The sequence below is a fragment of the Stigmatopora argus genome, chromosome 7 (genome assembly GCF_051989625.1).
Source record: "Stigmatopora argus isolate UIUO_Sarg chromosome 7, RoL_Sarg_1.0, whole genome shotgun sequence".
In the NCBI taxonomy this organism is placed as follows: Eukaryota; Metazoa; Chordata; class Actinopteri; order Syngnathiformes; family Syngnathidae; genus Stigmatopora; species Stigmatopora argus.
In genome coordinates, this window is record NC_135393.1 from 12,295,243 (window position 1) to 12,314,836 (window position 19,594).

At 36.5% G+C, this 19,594-nt stretch overlaps 1 protein-coding gene across 9 annotated transcripts in view; it reads right to left on the reverse strand.

Moving 5' to 3' along the window:
* Positions 1-19,594, reverse strand: part of ctnna2 (catenin (cadherin-associated protein), alpha 2) — a 133,015-nt gene that overhangs the window by 89,470 nt on the left and 23,951 nt on the right. For 5 of the 9 annotated variants that reach the window (XM_077605054.1, XM_077605052.1, XM_077605051.1 and 2 more), the window contains 5 exons: positions 15,706-15,901; positions 15,098-15,264; positions 14,817-14,936; positions 14,144-14,410; positions 4,889-5,092 (listed from right to left, as the gene is read on the reverse strand). In XM_077605054.1, coding sequence (XP_077461180.1) covers positions 4,889-5,092; positions 14,144-14,410; positions 14,817-14,936; positions 15,098-15,264; positions 15,706-15,901 — 954 coding nt within the window. Of the gene's footprint in view, positions 1-3,807; positions 3,856-3,902; positions 3,987-4,888; positions 5,093-14,143; positions 14,411-14,816; positions 14,937-15,097; positions 15,265-15,705; positions 15,902-17,683; positions 17,839-18,841; positions 18,970-19,594 lie in introns of those variants that run through there. The other 4 variants (XM_077605053.1, XM_077605055.1, XM_077605059.1 and 1 more) reach the window with 4 other exon arrangements.

Consider the following 19,594-nt stretch of genomic DNA (forward strand, 5'->3'; position numbering starts at 1 on the left):
TACATTTTCACAATGGCTTAATTATTCTAGATTTCCACAAGTATCTACTGGCAAATGATAATATGTGCTAGGGTGGGGGGTTTAGGTTGGTATGTCTTTTCAGGAGTAGTGGTAGATCATGCAAAAAAAAATGTCCTTTTTGTATTCTAAAAATTCAAAACAGTCACACGAATCCATACAGCATTAAGAAATAATGTGCCGATATGAGTGCGTAAGAATTGTGATTCAACATAAACTTTTACTATTCACAAGAGGCCTTTTTAAATAGAAGAACCACCCCCAGCTCATTCTCCCTTGACAGTCACAGTCACAGGATTTGAAAGAAACATCTCTTAACACAAACAGTGTCACACACGCTCTAAATCGTGACCGGCAAGCTTGATTTCCCATTGCATTTAGCCCTCTGGATCTATAATCCTAACATATGTAGCAGTTAATACAGTTAGAGCCCAGGTCTTTGCTTGCATGTCTGCCTACATAATGATATTAGAGTTGATTCCATGGTTTGATCAAGCTATCAATGTCAATCACGTTTGTGCTACTCAAAACAGCAAGCCCTTAAAGGGAATTGGCTTTACACAGCATTGAGATGGGGGGTAGAACAAGGGCTGGCAACATTCTAATGCAATATAGTTGCCAAATCTAAAAGCCTTTCATTGCATTAATATGTTCCTAGATAATTCCATCAGGTACCCTGATATGACCTTTAAACCCAATTAAGTCTCATTTCTTCGATCACCTAAATCCTAAATGGTGAGGGAATGGGTTCAGGGGTTCTGGTATGCGTGTGCTCCTAATAACAGCAAAGCATTGGGTTTCTCGTTTCCCATCAAGTAAAACCTAATTTTAATAGACAGTGTTGGTAAAGTTACTTGGAAATTGAATTAATTAGACTACAAGATATTCCGCAGTAACCTAAAACCAGAAAAAAAAATGTTGCTAGCTGAGGAAGGATAACTACTTCAAAAAGGTAATCCACTTAGTTAGTCTCTATTGAAAACATAGGGAAAAAAATCTTTAAAAGGAAACAAAATTTAAGATTTTGAACTTCAGAACTGCAACACTAAAAGTACACTACTGATAAATGCCACTGCTGCCATAGAGAAAAGAATTTCTCTGGGAATGGACAGAATCTTGCACTATACAGGACCACCCATTAAAACCAAGCATTAAAAGTATTTTTTACATTTGCATGGTTTAAACACAGACAATATACAAAGATAGGCAAGAAGAATTTAGTAACCTATTGGGTCCCACAAGGCAGAGGAGTTGATTGTTTAACAATCAAAACAAATTCAATATTCCATTGAATAAAAAAAGAGCAAATCAGGTCTCTGAGGAATTTGCAAGAACTTGTAACTTTCTAACATGTGATTAACTATTGTGGGAATACTAATTGTGGGAGTACTAGATGTTTGATATATCCATATAGTGCAAAATTGTGGTCCAGCCTTGAGTGGCCAACAATCTTAAATTGTTCAAAGTGGGAGGTTAATATGTGCCCGGTGGATTGCAACTTGTCAAGTAGTGCATTACTTGTTGACAGATGAGAGGGAGGCCATGGCATGTAGCGGATAAGTTGTGATTTATTGCTGGATCTAGGAGTCTGGAGGCCAGTAATGTAGAGGCAATAGGAAAATGAGACTGAACTAATAGAATAATAAAATCGTACAAGCTGTGTTGAGTCAATTTTGTGTCGAGGCTAACTGGCATTAAAAGAAAGTATCTCAAAACAAACATGAAATGGTCAAACTAAGCAATTTTTTTGAAAAAACTATATCTTCCGAGCTAATTGTACACCTTGTGCACTGTACAGTTTTAACACTACTACTATACTCAATTATTCATTTACTATCGTTACGAGTTATCGTCACGATGATTGACTATGGGCAGAAAGTGGGGTACACCCAAAACTCGGCCCCAGCCAATCACAGAAGAGGCCGTAGTTGATTGAATGTTGCTTACGTATGTGTGAATGTGTGAAGTTAACTGTGATTCCTGTCTCTATTAACATTTGTGACACCTTGGGTCAAATGATCAATACATGAGGACTTTAGAATTGCCCTCCGGTTAACTCACTCGTTCAACGAATAATCAGATAAGAGCATGCATTTAGAACTTAAACATTCGTATTCAATCTTTTCAGCCATTTATTAATTAGAATCTGACTGCTCGCAAAGCCAAGCACAAATGACCAAATAAAATAGCTTGAAAAATGTACATTCAGGGATTTTGACATGGAAATTGTCTTTCAAACCTAATTAGATGTTTGCACATGTTCTGGGAAAGTAATGTTTAAAAAACATTAAGAGTTACCTTTAATGATTTTATGTTTTACCCTCTCTTGCTCTAATTGAGAACAATTGTTTTTCCATGTGCCTGCTTAGAGGACCATAGATCAAATATACTACCATTTAAACAGTTGGAATGATACTGCAATAACTTTTTGTTGATCAGTGACGCAAATGCTGTCTGCAGCATCCGAACAGTAGGAATGCTGCAGCAATGCACCTCACCACACCTCATTTATACAGCACAATACTTTGCTATTTATGGGGGCACTTAATCGTTTCCCCTCTTTATGTAGTGAAAAAAAAGTGAGGTATTGCCTTTCTGCCAGACACAAGCTAGAGCCCTTTGTTTGAAAGGAAGCTGAATAAAAGACATTTAATGGTCAATCAATTCTAAAATGGATAAATTTCAAGTTCACTTAGGGGAAGTGTACTTTTAAAAGTTTTAAGACTCTAAAAAGCACTTAGGTTTGGACAATACTTCAGTTTAAGGTGGCGACATTTGGTCTTTGGGAACCATTGTTTCCACATTTTAGCATGTCTCACTGGGGCGTTCAACTGTGCAGGTCTGATTTTCATATTTTGTATGTCATAGAGGCAGCATAAACAAACAACCACATGCATTGTGACCGCATTGGACAAGTCACCCAAAATGTTGAATGAGCATCCTGCATGGAAACTTCCAAGGGGACTGTGAATAAAATAAGGCCATCCATCTTTTCCTAATGATCAGCCTACCGCAGCACCCATGTTTGGTTTTATGTGCCACATCCAGCAAACACTGAGACGAGTGTGCTCACTATCACACTCCCTAAATCCTTCTCTATACTACTTACCGAGTTGCCCATTTGCCCTTTTTACCTACCAAGGCTTCTGGCTATGGCTATATTCTGCCCAAGCTCCCTTGACCCAGACTGGTAATGCATTACTCCCCAGATCAATTGATAGATTGGCCCTGTCTGAGCGGCCGTAACTAAATCAGCTGCTCTTGATGATTCAGCACCAGCCAGGGAGCCAGGCATCCTGTCACCAATCACAGATCACCAGCAGCAAAGACAGGTATGGACATTCTCCTGTCACTTGAACCTAATTTATGGCCTGCTACCACATTGATTAACCTTGTGCTTTGGTTCAAGCTTCTTGGGGAAAAATAAGATGCTGCCTTTAGATATTGGTCACAACTGAAAATAAGTTGTTTATTAAATTTCTTCAAACATATATATGCAATTAATAAGGTTTTGAAATGGTGTCATGTCCATAAAGTGATCTAACCCTCCGTTTTTACTTATTCCACAATGGTCATTAAATTTTGTTGGAGTTTTTTTGCACGGATTTCAATCATCATGAGTTTCTTTTTTCCTGCATGAGGACATTAAACGCTAATGTAAGTTAATACATATTTTATTTGGTCATTAAAATGAAACGTATCGACAAGCTTCACTATCCTCGATGAGAACAGTGCTTTATTTCGAAAGGAAATCGGGAGTTTTATTTTGTATCCATGCTAAACTTTCTTTCCAGGACATGGGTATTACGTCAATTTCATGCGGTCAGGGCTTGCCGTCTGGAAAAAAATAGACTTCTTTATCAAGTCCAAGATTACATCCGACGCGTTGTAGACGTTTCTCACGCTGTTAAATTTGTCAGAATGATATGTTTGAGAATACATCCAATGGCATCATGGACACCGCCAAACTGCAAGAGGTATAATTTAGTCTTTTACAGGTAGGAGTTAGAAGTCCTTGCACAATTCAAAGAATTAACATTGCTACAGGTCTCACAGAACACGGACAAATAGACAAGGACAGTTTTTTTTCCCAGAGCCATCAGGGCTCTGAACTTGCACTAGCACGACACGCAATCCCTTCTGTGCAATAACTTTGGGGTGTGCAATATCTTAGATTGTGCAATATTTTAGAATTACCTTGCCCGGACGGGACTTTTTAAAGTACATATTTATGTTTTTGCTGGGAAACACACACTGTGGAGTAGCACCACTAATTTCGTTATATGCAGCTGTTTTATAATGACAATAAAGGCTTTTGATTTGATTTACAACAACACTATCTCTATTAGCAACTCACCTGAAAAATTGGAGCCCTCTTTTCTATGTAGCATCGCATATGTGATAAATGTTTAAATGTTGCAACGTGACTCAATGCAATTGACAAATAAGTTACTTTGCTTAAAACAAATGCTTAAATGCCACCCGAAATGCTTTTGGGAATTTCTTAATTATCTGCTTGCAGACAGAGTGAAAAAAGAACTTTGTCCAATAGTAATTCAATAGACAAAGGGGAATTTTGTTTCTTTCATGTGAGGCTGCATAAAAATGCACTCTGTCCCAATTTATTGACAATTGCATTGAACAAACAATATTTTAAAGATGACTAGTAAGTGAAGAGTATTATTGTTCAAATAAATCTATTTTCCCTTCCTTAATGACCCCAATTGCATCTGGGTGAGTGAAATGTAAAAATTTGATGAGAAATGTGGGAATAGAGTGAAGAAATATATAAAGATTTGTATGGTGTGGCCTATAGTCATATGCACTCCGACAGGGAGTATGAATGGAAAATATATTAGGAAACACTTACATTGTTCATGTACTCGCTCAACAAGTCTTGAAGAGCCTGTCGAACAGCATTGCACTCAGCCACGATGCGTTCACGTCTATCGTCACGTGTACACGAAGAGTCTGCCATTAATGCGGCACCACTGATAATGCTCTCCAAACGCTCCTCCAGAGAAGGCCTAAAACGAGCCTCGCTGAATGTCAAAGGGTCCAGAATAATTTTGTTCTGTAAAGCAAGAACAGAAAACAAAGGTAAGTCACTTGGTTATGTTAAATAAATTGCAAATTTAATAGGACCAAACAACAGCGGTCAACAGTTTATAGAGAGCCATCAAATTTAATTACTATCATATACCTGGCAGAAAAATAGCAATGAAAAAGTAAATGAATTCATTAATAAATAATTAAAACACTATCAGTGATATGCTTAGTATGTGTTAAAGAAAAGATTTGATGATTTGGATGATCTTTTTTTCCATTGTGTCTTCTGGAATTGGTTATCTCCCCTAGAAATAAAAGGTTTCTGAAGGCTACATACCATAGCCTAATACACAAAGAGCCTGACGAATGAAAGATGTAAAGAAAAACAGAACATGAAGGCATACTGAGAACATTCCCAAAGGGCTTTACTTCATTGTTATTCAAGCATGATGTCAGGTAGCAATTACCATAGGGCATTGGGAATAGTTGGGGTAGAAAGATTAGAAAATGTTGGGTTGTCAAATACTTGGAGGTTTTCAATTTAATTGGCAATTGCTCGACACCTCCATCAGAAAGAAAACAAATGAAATGATTGATATATTGTCATTTCTCTCATCCAAAAATTCAGATTTCAAATTAACGTCATGATTAATCATTTCAATAAGAATCCGGGGCATAAAAAGACAAAGTGGGGTAACATTAAATTCTGTACAGCAAATTTAAAACTATGCATTTGCAACTACACGTGCATGCTCATTATACCTATGATATTTACATTTACAGAACTGTGAGATAAATGTGCTAACCTCCCTACTGCAATATCCATGAAGATAATTTGATTTTTTAATCCGTGAGCCAATCAAGAAAAATTATGCACATGCAAAGTCAAAACCCCATTAGCTAAAGTATAAGCAAATATTTTGTCGGTGCCACATACCAAAACAGTTTGTGAGAAACAGCAAAGAAATCATAATTATGTAAACAGATTTGCTAGGTTACAGAGAATATGTATCTACAAGATACCTCATATATTTATGTAGCCTTATATCCCCAGAAAATGAGAAGGAATCAGAAGGAACATTCTGTTTGCCCCTGAAATGTGGAAGGTATTAGCTTGACTACAATTCAGAAGCTGACTTTTTTCAACATTTGTAATTGTCATAGAGATTTAACTGTCTTAGAATAGCCTGACATTTCGTAAAATATGTTGAAAATGGGTTAAGTTACTAAGAGAATATGCAGTCTGTTTCATCAGTGTGTGTTGAGTCCGACATTGTCTATACCTTAATGAGCTGTGTATACCATCCTCATAAACTAGAGGCTTACTGACATGGGCCTATTAAAACATGATCAATTAAAGTGTCTGTATTGCATGTATAAAAGGCAAATGTCTCACTTAAACAACACCATCAACTTATGTATTTTAAATAAGAAAAATGCAATATTCCTGGCAGATTAATTTTAAAAGACAGGTGCAGAAAATGGCGGTACAAAAAGCCCTTGAAAAATAGGCAACATTAAAAATACAGATATGAATAAAATACAGTAGCAGGATGTTACATGTGACATGCAACAGACATGTGCCATGCATAAACTGTATAAATCCATGTCTTTATGAAATACACGTTTCTTTCCTCTGAGGGCTACACATGCAACACAAATACCTTCTTAAAATCAAAATGTAAAGCATTAATAAATCATTAACAGATACAGAAGATGTAACTAGAGCACGGAGATGGGTCACAGCATAAATTAGTAAGAGGAAAAGCAGCAAGAATTTAAGCTAAAAATGATGTTTTCCTAAAATAGAGTGCATAGCCCATCGTCCTCACCGTTTCCACACAAACGCATGGTTATCCTACATGTAGGAATGTAACATCCTCCACAGGCACGTTACTTTATTGTCATTTGAATGAGATCACTCTACACGCGGCATTTTGAAATTTTCCTGAGAAACTGACGTTCCGTTTGGATTCTCGAATATTCTGAAATACCAACTTTTGCGATGTACAAGTGTAGCAAATGTATTACAGAATCCACAGGGGCCACATGGCTTCTCGTTACCCCAAAAATAATAATTATAGAAGTGTCCGCTCTTGGTAGTTAGAGATAGTGAATGCAGAGCTCGAAAGAAGAGGCTGGAAACATCGAATGCCTTTGTGTCTGAGGTCATCCGGAGTTTGGCCTGTGGCGAAATGCACTAGACATCCTCAAATATCATGCTCCTTTAACTAGCTGATCTTTGGAAAACAACGCGAAACATTATTTTTTTTGAGAGAAGACGGGATGCAATGGAACAAACCAGTGCTTTATCAGTAACATATCTTATAAAATGTAAAAAAAAAATAATAATAACTTGCGCGTCATACACAGAGATGCCTATCATTTATAGGTCATAAAATCCATCCTTGTTTCTTTGCCTATAACCTAGCTCTGGTGCTCATACATGTCCTGAAAATGCCAAATTAGCCATTTTGAAAAAAGCTAGTCAGCAACCCTGTTGGTTAAATTATCCTCGGAAAGTCTTGAAAAGCCTGCCTTCCTGACGAATCTTTAATTATCTCCGATGTTTTTTTCTTTTCCATTATTCAAGCATTGAGTCTGCCTACTTACCTCAATAAATCAGAGCTTGGCACATCAGAATGAGAATCAACTAGCCAATCTTGTTAGAAACGCATGAACCGCATGTGTCTGCGGTTGTATTAAAATTAACTATCCATTACAGCGAACTTTGAAGATTGTTGTTAAATAATAAATTCAATTATTAATATTATATTAATTCGGTCAAAGAAAACGGTCTACCAATTGTGTTCGGTGGCTAGAGGTTTTGTACTTCCGTAACTTTTCTATTTTCTATTTTCAAGAGACTTTAGGAATTGATTGTTGCTACAATGACTGATAATCTTTATTTCAATTGCACTTGTGTGAAAGTGACGTGGATGTTAAGTCTGTTCGACCAAAACTAAAGTAATATGAACAAATAAAATACTGGCTGAAAGATGCCAAGTTAGCTTAAAGAAAACATGATTGTGAAGAACTGGCCTTAGGGCTACAATTAAAAAAACAGTAGGAATCTCGGATTTGTGCTCACCAGTGACTAAACTCGGCAATTGCCCACCTGTTTTTTTGTTTTTTTTAAATTAGAAGAATCAGAAGGACGGGACCTAGGATTGAACCCACGATCCTAGAACTGTGAGGCCAAACCACTAACAAATAGGACTTAGTTGTTTTTCTTTTTCATCCTGCATCTTGACGACTTTAACCATGTTTATACACCTGGCCATTTTATTTTGATTTTTTTTATAATAGTAATTCTCATCTTTCATTTTTTACATGAATCTGTACACTATAGAAATTGCTAAGTGAGAGAATATTCATGTTACATCAAGCAATACGATAACAAGGTGAAATCACTATCCATTCACTATGCATCCACTTATCCATAAAGACCCCCAAGCACAGCATGAAGTCCTGTTATAACTAGATAATTACATTTTTCTCTACATTAAACAATGTAAATTGGAATTCCACCAGAAACTTACTTGAATGCTTAAAGAGAAACAACCCTCAGAAGGGGTGAAGTATTCAAACACATCGTAGCAAGTCTGCATTGCAAATTGTGGATCACACCACGCCAGATAACACAGGATAATTCAGTTGTGTCATACAGTGTGGAGGGCTAAATGTCACAACCGCAAAGATTTTTTGTCAAAAGACAGTTGGGGATTTGCAACGTATGAAAATTCATACTGAAAAAAATGTGTTGTAAAAATATTCCAAGGGAACAAAAGACGTCTTTCCTTGTTAACATGGTAACAGGTCAGAATCAGGCAGGTGAATTTGCATGTGAGAAGACTCAAGAGCACAACAACTGATCTATCTTTTATGGCATCTTTTTTTTCTTGAGCACAGTCGTTTGTTTCAAACGTATAACTATGGACTTCTTGGTCACCAATTAATCTAAAATGCATGTTTGAGGAACCTGATAGGGAACCGGGCTACCTGCATGAAATCCACACAAGCAAAGTGAGAACATGATTATGCCACAAAAAAGGCTGCAGCCAATGTTACAAACGCCAAACCTCACAACTGTTGAGCAAACATGGTAACCACCTTTTCACTCACTGTGATTAATGGAATCTAATTAAACTCTGTTTATTTAGTTTGGCATTTGTCAATTTACCTACCCACAATTTCTTTGGACAGTACTATAACTAATTTGAAAACTGCAAGTGTTTGTGAATGTATTTTGATGAACATTCACACAATTACAACGTTGTCAGTCTTAGAGAAATGAACATCAAAAAGTGTGACAGACAGGAAGAAACTGTCAAGCCTTTGCCCTCGTCTGGTGTTTATCGATAAATCCTGCACAGGCCACAATAAAGTATCGTATTCACTACACATTACTAGAACCAATTACCTGCCACTAAACAGATTGACACATGTAGCATCCAGAAAGTAATTTGCATGTGGAGCCACTGTTTGTTTGCACACGTTGCTTTGTACAAGCCGACAAATCCTGTTAACCAATGCTGACTAAGGATGGGCACATACTAGTACATTGTGGATTAAGTCTTGAAGGTATATTGGAGAGTTTTGCATGACAATACTGTAAATCTGCCAAATGGTTTAGGAAACTGCATGAAAGCATACCAGCTTTTATAGCACCTCATCTAGTTTCAGATGCATCTGGAAATTAGAACAGCAAGAAAGCCAGAGGACAAGCAGATGGAAATAAAAATCACAGTAAAGCCAGTTCACTTCATCTTTCAATTTTCTGTTGCGGATCAAAGTATAAATGTATCTACCATTGAATGCATGCTGCACTGTGTCAGCATACATACGGTGCAGTAAAAGATAAGGTTAGCATATATGTTTGCTAATAACCCCTAGAATTTCCTTAAGGGAGTGAGGGGGTCTCTCTGGGGGCCAATGTGTTCAGACTACAATTCTGAAAACAGGTAATTTCATCTCAAGGCTCTCAATACATCTCAGAATCAGAAGATGGCCTCCGTCACGCACACTGCAAAACACTGCAAGATGATGCAGGCACTTTGGCTCACATGAGAATGAGCGAGCTCTAAATCTCTGTTTCTAAGGACTTAAGGGAAAGCGGGATAAAAATGGAAAAGACAGGAGAGGGTGGTGAACTTGAGATTGCAGAGTTCAGAAAGATAACAACACACTGCCCCCTTCTGGTTATTAATATAAAAGCAGCATTGAACTGCATGAACTGCTATGGCTCGGGAATTGATGTAAAAAAACAAAGATTTTTTTGAATATGTTGGAAGTACTCAAGACAGAGAAAATATAGATTTTTTTTATGTTGGTAGTACTCAAGACAGAAAATCTAATCAGCTCCTGGAGAAGATACAAGATTAGGTCATTAATTTTGATGAAATTACATCTAGATTAAATTTACCCACCCCCGTCTTTGCCTATTAAATAAAATGGGAGAAACTGTAGCGGAATAATAATCCATTTTTATGTAAGTTATACTCAAGCTTGCTTTGTCTTTGTATTATTTTCTGATGCTCATAGAGGTTGCATTTCACACAGAAAAGGCTGCGTTAAACAATGCCGTGCAATTGATAAGGAGAGACCTAGGGGAGGATACATACTGTGAAGTGACATTTATTTATTTATTTACCCTTTGGTGAACCTAATCTGCCTCGAACGATGTGTATTGGATACTAGAAATGGGCAGTGCACTTGGTAAATGGGAATGCATGCTAGTCTATTTCCTTCTACAAGATATTGACCATTCCTTGGAAAATCACAAGGTGCATACAGATTGAGGTAAAAACTAGTAGATTAAAAGTCCATGGGGGAGGACTGTACAAGTAGGTATTTTCCAAGTATTTTCAGTTGCATGTCCCCACAACTCAGTTTGAAGTGATTTGCTGGAAAGTGTGTGTTGTTGTGTGGTGCGACCTAGAAAGAAATCTATGCCTATGTGGGCAATGCTGCCTTTCCTAAACACACCCCTGAGGCTTCAACTCCATCTGTTCTCCCACAAATTCCCAAATAAAGACTTTATTCCAACATGACAGGCCTTTCCTGTGTGGCGAATTTAAAGTCACATATCTGCAAAATGTTGTATAGTTACACAATTCTATGTGTCAGTTATAGTGGGGATATAAAAATATACTGTATGGAGTTCGCTCTTCCTTGTCTTTGTCATATAGTGCGCTTTTACTTCACAAATCAGAATCTAAACATCAAATCAAAGAAAAAAATAAATATTTTCTAATCATGCATTGTTCACACCTGGTTTGATTAGAAATGTTTCATTATGGGGGAAAAATAGCATTTTTTCCAGTAGAAAGAGCTTTTGTTATAATTTGATGGAAGTTCACAAGCTACTTCACATTAATGTGTTAAGGTTTTTAAGTGTTTAGTGAGAAAATGTCAGTTTTGAAAAATGTTGGGCAGGCAAAACATTTTCTCTTTTTGATCGGAATCTTTCGATACAACCTCCCACTAAAGCAATGCAAGCTCAGAAAGAACCTTTAATATTGGAGCTGTGATTTGATCCCTCGCCCACCAGAGATACTGCAACTACTACCAATAGTATTCCAACGTGGCGGAATCCATTAAATATAAGAAACTGAACCTCACCTCAAACACATTTGTATGTTTCCAGGCATTAAAAAAAACAACAACAAAAAAAGATTTATGCCTAGGATTGTGTTTGCTGTGGTGGAAAAATGGGGTCAAGAGAGTCCCGGGGATGTTTTCTGGCCCTAATTAAAGAGCACAGAGGAACCATTTATATTGCTGCTGACTTGTTTGTGTGATTGTTGGGTAGCTTCCGGCCTGAAAGAACAGTGCACACACTTTCACAAGAGATCTAATATATGGTTGTTTTTTTAAGACTAGGAATATGAGAAATTATTTCTTTTTGCCAAATACTCATGATGCTGTGACCCATTGTTTAAAATGAACATATTTTAGGCATTACTTTCTCTGGAGTAGTTAAAAATGAAGGGTTCCCTTATAATAATAATTTAAAAAAACTATGCTGCAGGAGTATTTGGATAAAAAATGCCCAATACATTGATTGTAAGTGAGTGGTTGATCACAAAAATATTAATAATCGAAGATGTCGTCGCTTGTAGAAAAAAAGAATGGCCAGTTGTCGGTCCATTCTTTCTGGCTACTGATTTTTTATTTTGTTTTGTTTTATATGACAAATGTAAATCACTTAAGCTTTAGCAAAGGAACCAATATTAGATCCCTTTCAACCCTATAATGCTATATTGGGACAATTTCTGACTTTTCAGAAGACAATCTACTAAGAGTGAGGCAGCTGACACTGAGAAAAGGGGAAACAATGTTGTGCATCAAGTGCAAGTTGACAGATCAAACTAATGACCAATTTTATTCTCAATTTTTGTGAGCCAAAAAGATGTAGGCACCTCCGATTTTGGTAACCAACCAAGTATATTCAGGTACAAATTGAAAGAAATGTGAGTCACAGCCCCCTCTGTATCAGGTAATTACTATTCTATGAGCATTTGACCAGTCTGTGTTATGTCTTTGTGGTAAGTTAAGAATTAAACGTGCACCAGCTACAACCGGGCAGAGAGGGCTAAGTAAAGGGCAATTTGTCTCATTTAATTGCTGTCTGTCTGCCTGTCAACCGAATCAAATTATGCAGGTCTTTTGCTTTACTAAAAGCGGATTTATTTATTTTTCTTTTTACATGGTGAAAAAAAAGCTGAACTGATGTAATTATTAAAGGCCACAGCCTTGGGGGAGAAAAAAAAAAGTAAAGATGATTCAGAACAAAATGCAACATGATAATTTAGAAATTCAACTGTTTTTTTGGGGGAGTGGGGGTGACACTATCATAATTTCAATTCAGGAAACAACACAGTGGTCACAATGCACAGTGCATATGTTCAGGGACGAACGGTGACAACCGCAAGTGCTTCAGCTGTGAAGAGCTCACTTGTTTCCTTGTGTCTATCTCAAAATGGTCGAGCCTATTTTGGAAAAGTCGATGCAGTGCACAGACTCCACCATTATCAAAAAGTTAGTAGATATACTGGCAACTTGTTAACTCATTTGCTGCCATTGACAGAGCAAGCCACGTGAACTGCCAGGCCTTGCAGCGACCTTTCTCAATGGTTAGTCATGCAGAATTTTGTCAGATTTTATCTGTGGGGTCTGTCAGGAGTTAACATTTAATCCACATCCAACGGAACTGTAAATTCGGTATTCATGTACAGTTCTTCAATGGATATTAACCAGGAGAAGAAAACATGATGAATATATGAATTGATTATTTCCAAGTTTATAAAACTTAATTTTCTGAACATCTAGATGTCCCTACATAAGGGACATGTATTACTGCATTCTGAGAATGATAAATGACAGTACTTTAAGACAGATGTGAGAGCAGCCAGTTCAGCAAAATATATATAGATATATTAAAATCTTCATTCATACACAGCAACTTTAAAAATATATATTAAGTCAAATGCTGAGACATCGAATGTTTTTCACTACTCTAAAAAAGGTATATTGTTCCCAAAAATTGTTTAAATAACCTAAAAAGGTTTGGTTCATCAAGGGCGGATGTAATTGCAGAAAACCAGTGCTAACCAAACATGACACGCATTGCATATAAAATTGCAGTGTCTGTGCAAGTATGGCAATGGCAGCATAAAGCCACAAGGTAGCACTAAAGGATCAGAATTTGGAACATTTACTGTTGTTCAACGTTGTGTTGTTTTGTTTAAAAAAAGATAGTTTTTATGACAAACCGAAGTTTGAATGTGAACTAAATATTGTAACCTGAAAAAGTGTATTTGAATTTGTAGCACAGATTGCCCATTTTGCATATATTCAGCCAAAGTGTCAAGCTTCATTTGTGAGCTTGCAATCTCTAAATCTTTAAGGTGCAATTGGTGCTCACAGTTGAAACATTAAGAATGAAATTATTCATGGCATAACGAGGAAGGGAGGAAATTTGGGACGTGTGTGCAAGCATGCGTGATGGAGGTCCCATACTGTATAAAATTGCACATTTTTGTAACTTGAGAAAATGAAACAATGAACTTACATCAAACTCATTGAGTGCAGCAGCCAGTTCACCAATGCAAGCATGGCTGTGCTTTTCGTCGGTAGGCGAGGTGGCTTGAGCGGCACTGGAAATGCCTCCGATGGCCTCCTGGACTTGCTTGAACACATAGTCCCGGTTAGCACGGGTAGCAGCCACATCTGGATGCCGCAGGAAAGCCTGTGAGGCTGTGTACAGCATAGTGGCATTCTTTTTCAAAGCCCCACGGGCAGCAGCCATTTCATCTCGACACTGAGGGTCCTTCAGTTCCTGAGGGACATCATTGAATAAACAATTAAAACCACATTGCCAGAGAAAAAGCTACAAAAAGAGCTTAACTTATGGTGAAGCTGATTTAGATATTGGACATTATCTTGTTGTATTTGTTAATTCTACAGTGAAGTGTAGTAGAATTTGCATAAATTGTTGTTTTTTTGTGTGTGTTTTTTTTCCAAAGAATCATAGCAACATATAAATACAATGGTAAAATATTCTATTAATGAGAGTTGTATTTATTTTACTTTTTTCCCTAGCCGATTCTGATAATCTTTAAGTAAAATGTAATAATCACTTGGACTTATTTATGATTTCCATTCATGCTTGGTCCTGACTGAAAGATACCAAGAAATTACAAGTTTTTTTTAAAGCAAAATGAATAAAGGGGGCATTCAGCTACCTGCTGTCTCCGTGCTGCTACATAATTAAGCTTGACCATCTCCTTCCCAAATTCTTTGAAGCGATTTCCCAGGTCCTGCTCATTGGTTGCATTCTTAACTCCCTCTAGGGCTTCTTCCACCTGTTATACACAGGAACACAATAGATCCCAAAATATAAATAAGTTGATGCACACAGAACATGTTTGACAAAGCTTTAAAAGGTCAACATCAATAAAAATATTGATACACTAAAGCCAAGTGTGTCACTTCTAATAGGTGTAGTATTGTTGCTTCATCTTACAATTTTAAGGTGAGCCAGCAGCCTCATAACATCAGCCATATCAGCAAGGATGAGCAGGCGTGTTACAGCGGACAGCAACGCCCGGGCAGCCCTCACCATGGTGCCGCGTTTTACAGAAGAGCAGGGATCGTCTGCAAATTCTGAGGAGGCAATACGCATGGTCTCTCCTGCAAAAATAAACGTTACATTTAAATTATTAATTGCCTGATCGGCGAGGTCATAGCAATGAACATGTAGCAAATTTGCAATCAAGGGCTTAAACTATTCTCTCCCATTGACTTTGATAGAACCACACTGGCTTGCAAGCCATCAGCAGAGCATACAGAGATTAAAAAAAATAAATCGTTCAGAAATGCATTAAATCAAAAGGACAATTTAAGTTATTTAATGACCCTAAATGCTTTTAGATTGAATTTGAAAGGAAGCCAGAAAACACAGCTTAACAACAAAAGTGTGAAATGGATTTACTTCCACTGTAAATACAATTGAATAATTTTCATGGGGAAAACAGTGTGTGGGGTTCAAATAATTAAGCAATACGACAATAATTTTGGGTGTATATATTAAAAGAAAAAAATTCTGAAATGAAAATACTGATAAATGGTTACCTTGCTTACGGACATCATCGACAGCAGCAATAAGTTCCTCCTTCAGATCCTGGCTGTCTTTTGCAATCTGCTCTCCTTTCTCCAAAAAGTTCTGAGTAGCCTGTTCAACTGAGACTGCCAGGACATGAGCCTTCTTGGAGCGACCTTTTTTCTTACTGGATGGCCCTTTGTTACTTGTGTTTACCAAAGTAGTCACCTAAAAAGCAGAATGAAAAGAAGTCAAAAACAAAACTTTCTAGTAATAAAACAAAGTAGCCTACTCCCTTTTTGCTCATTCGGATCTTTAACCGACAATCAATTTCTCGCAACCGAGGAAAACCCCCAACGGTCAATAGTAAAATACACAGTTAATAGTGTCACACTCCAAAAGTCACATGAATAAAATGTTATTTCAAACCAAACAATAGCTCAAATTTATCCATTGATAGTGGATCCATTTAATGATCCATGTTAGTGAAGTACAGCCCAATCATGACTAGATAGAACACTCTTTACAACAGTGTGCCACTGCAGACACATAGTAGATGTAGAGTTATGGAAGGCATCCAATCAGTGTTATTGAGTTCTACTTCAATTACTTCAGAACTATGCAGCAGTAACATCACAATCTGCTTGCAGAGCACCTGGTCTTTTGACAAGCCAATTCCTTTTTTACTGGCCAACAGAGCAACAACAAAATAAGCAATTTAGTGGTTATTCATACCATTAAACAGTAGGAGTCAGCAATTACTCGAAAATAAAGGGCCCAATAAAGGTACATCTGTAGATATGTCCATGAAAGATATACATTTTAAACACATCATTATCTTGCTTTTGTTTAGACATTGTGCTAATAATGCAGGCTTCAGTGCAATTTAGTCTTTTGCATAAAGGGATATATAAACTGCAATCTACATAATGCAGCATACTACCAAGGCTGGTACAATTCCTATTGGGTTAGACTGTGGAATACACAATACAAGAGTATTTTTCATTTATTTTTCCATTGGCACTTCCTCATTCAAGTCACAGCTCCTTGATGTTTTGTTCTTTAACAGTGGCTTGAAAGTCTTAATGTATATTTAATTATGCCCTAAATATCCTCACAGCAAGATGTCTGCTAAGGGAATTTATTTACCTTCAGACAGATTTAACAGTACTAGTTCTATGAATATGTAATGTTGCCTCTGCACGCAAGTGCCAGAATATCCCTGGAACACGCTTGTGGGAAAAAAACAAAAGACTTTTTCAGTTTAATGCTGTATCTAAGTCGGTGTTGGAGTTCTCAGCTTGGCATCCAATTCACCCAGAAATTCCCTAAGAATAGAATTATTTTCCAGCACCTAAATTATAAACTGCCTTTGGATTGAAATAAACCAAGCAGTTACATTTACTCTTCTCAAAACATTGCAGAGCTTGCCTGGAAAAGTAATGTAATGCTACAATTTATTTTACTTTGTATACTTGTTTTTTAAAGATTTTTCCAAGTACAGTAAAAATAAGTGATGCTTTAAATTTAAATGCTTATGCTCTCACATTAGTTATTCATTTTCAGTTTCTTTGTGTGTGCAGAACCCCTTCAGGCTATGATACCAAAAAGTAAAGAAAGTGTGTAACAAAAACATTTTAACAGAGGCGAATATACCATGAAGAGGAAAAAAATCAGAGTTTTCCAGCTGACTATCAACATATGAAACTATATCTTTTGGCAAGGCATCCAAGTTCAGTAGCAATTCTACAGCGAGACAAGCACAATACAGACAGTGTGGCTGGCTACCCTTTGGAGCATGATTAGCTCTGGCAGCCATCAGATTCATACCCAAGTTTCTGCAGCAATGACGCAAGTACAACAGGTGGCATGGAGCAATAGCTCTGACAGTGAAGATCTCTAAACTTTCAAATATGCAGTAAAAACTAAATAATGTAAAACTGAGAAAAAAATCCTTAAATGTACACTAAATGTTTGTGATGCAGGCATTAAACCTTTATTTGCACATACCTTAAAGTAAAGGGTCACAAACTCTAGTCATCAAGGGCATCTATTCAGTCTGCTTTGCAAGTCTACTTCCTGAAAGTCAGCTGAATCAAATGATCAACCAACCAGCAATCTCTCCACAAGCTGGATAACGATCCTGCTTATTTGATGCAGCTGTGTTGGAGAAGGGAGATATGGGAAACAGACTGGATAGGTGCCCTTGAGTTCGTAACCACAGCCTTAAAGGGAGAAAAAAAAAAAGATTGTTTTGCAAATTACACACATCAATATTAAATAATTGTTACAAAAATATATACAGTAAATTTCTTCTAAAGCTTAATTTAGTACAATTAGAGGTTTCCTTAAAGTCAATTTAAAATGAAAGAAGATTGTTTAATCTGGCAAAAAGTAATACTCACTTGCAAAGTAAATTAGACACATCAATATTAAATAATTGTTACAAAAATATATACAGTATATTTCTTCAAAAGCTTAATTTGGTACAATTAAAGGTTTCCTTAAAGTCAATTTAAAATGAAAGAAGATTGTTTTGCAAATGTCATCTAGAAAAAAAAGTAATACTCACTTGCAAAGTAAATTACACACATCAATATTAAATAATTGTCACAAAAATATGTACAGTAAATTTCTTCTAAAGCTTAATTTAGTACAATTAGAGGTTTCCTTAAAGTCAATTTAAAATGAAAGAAGATTGTTTTGCAAATTTCATGTAGCAAAAAGTAATACTTACTTGCAAAGTAAATTACACACATCAATATTAAATAATTGTTACAAAAATATGTACAGTAAATTTCTTCTAAAGCTTAATTTAGTACAATTAAAGGTTTCCTTGAAGTCAATTTTAAATGAAAAAAAGATTGTCAGATTGGGCCAAAGTAAAGTTTATTATTAAAAACCCTGACAAATTTGAATGATTAAAAAAAAAATTCCGTAGTACCAGTACATTTGATGAACACATGGTGTTCATGTGTGAAAGCCTAAAGCGAGTAGATTCCTACTAACTTTATTATATATTATATCTGAGCGCAGCTTTATAAAAAAAATGTGATGACATCGGGAGAACACCCAAATGATTCTTATTCATTTGAAACACACACATAGCACTAATACTCAACACTTGATCTCTGACACCAGGCTATGAAAATGACGGAAAGTACTTACCGTGAATGAATCCATTCTAGAAAATATAAAAAACAGTAATGACCCAGCCTGTTAAAAATATGAAATGCTTTCACAGTTGTCGCTCGCACTGTGATCTCTCAAAAAAAAAAAAAAGGATTCTACTGCAGATGCACGTCACAAAATATGCTGCTAATGTAGAGACCATCCAAGTAGTGGAATTAGGGCAAGCTCTTGGTCATAAGATTAATCCATTTGGTTTTGCCAAGTTTTTATCATACATATTTTGGCTTAGAAGATTTAAAACATGATTTTTATTTTCCAGTTTTGGTGTATGTATGTGTGTTGGGGGGTGGTAGTTGAAATAGTCAATAATTATGTAGGAAATTAAGATAACCAGAGGTTTTTTTTTAAAATGCCAACCATAGAACATTATTTAATTAAGGAAAAAAAAAATTATGGGCAATTCAGAGAATTGCACAAAGCACAGAATACAATTTCCAAAGCTTGACTCCCAAAGCATGTTTTTTTTTTTGTTTTTTTTACCTCTTCACAGACCGATACACTTGGACCACGCACATCAAAGACAGATAAACGATTAGAATCGGTTTATCTTAATACCTCTAATATCTTGGAATCATCTGTTCAAGCAGCGGGTATTTATCTTTTAGCCTGCAGTGGAACTACTAAAATTAATTTCTGCAAAACTTTGTGAAAATGTATCTCTCTGAGGTCAAGCGTGAAAATAGAATACAAAATGCAGTCAAGCATGAAGTCATCTGAGACCTCAGCAAA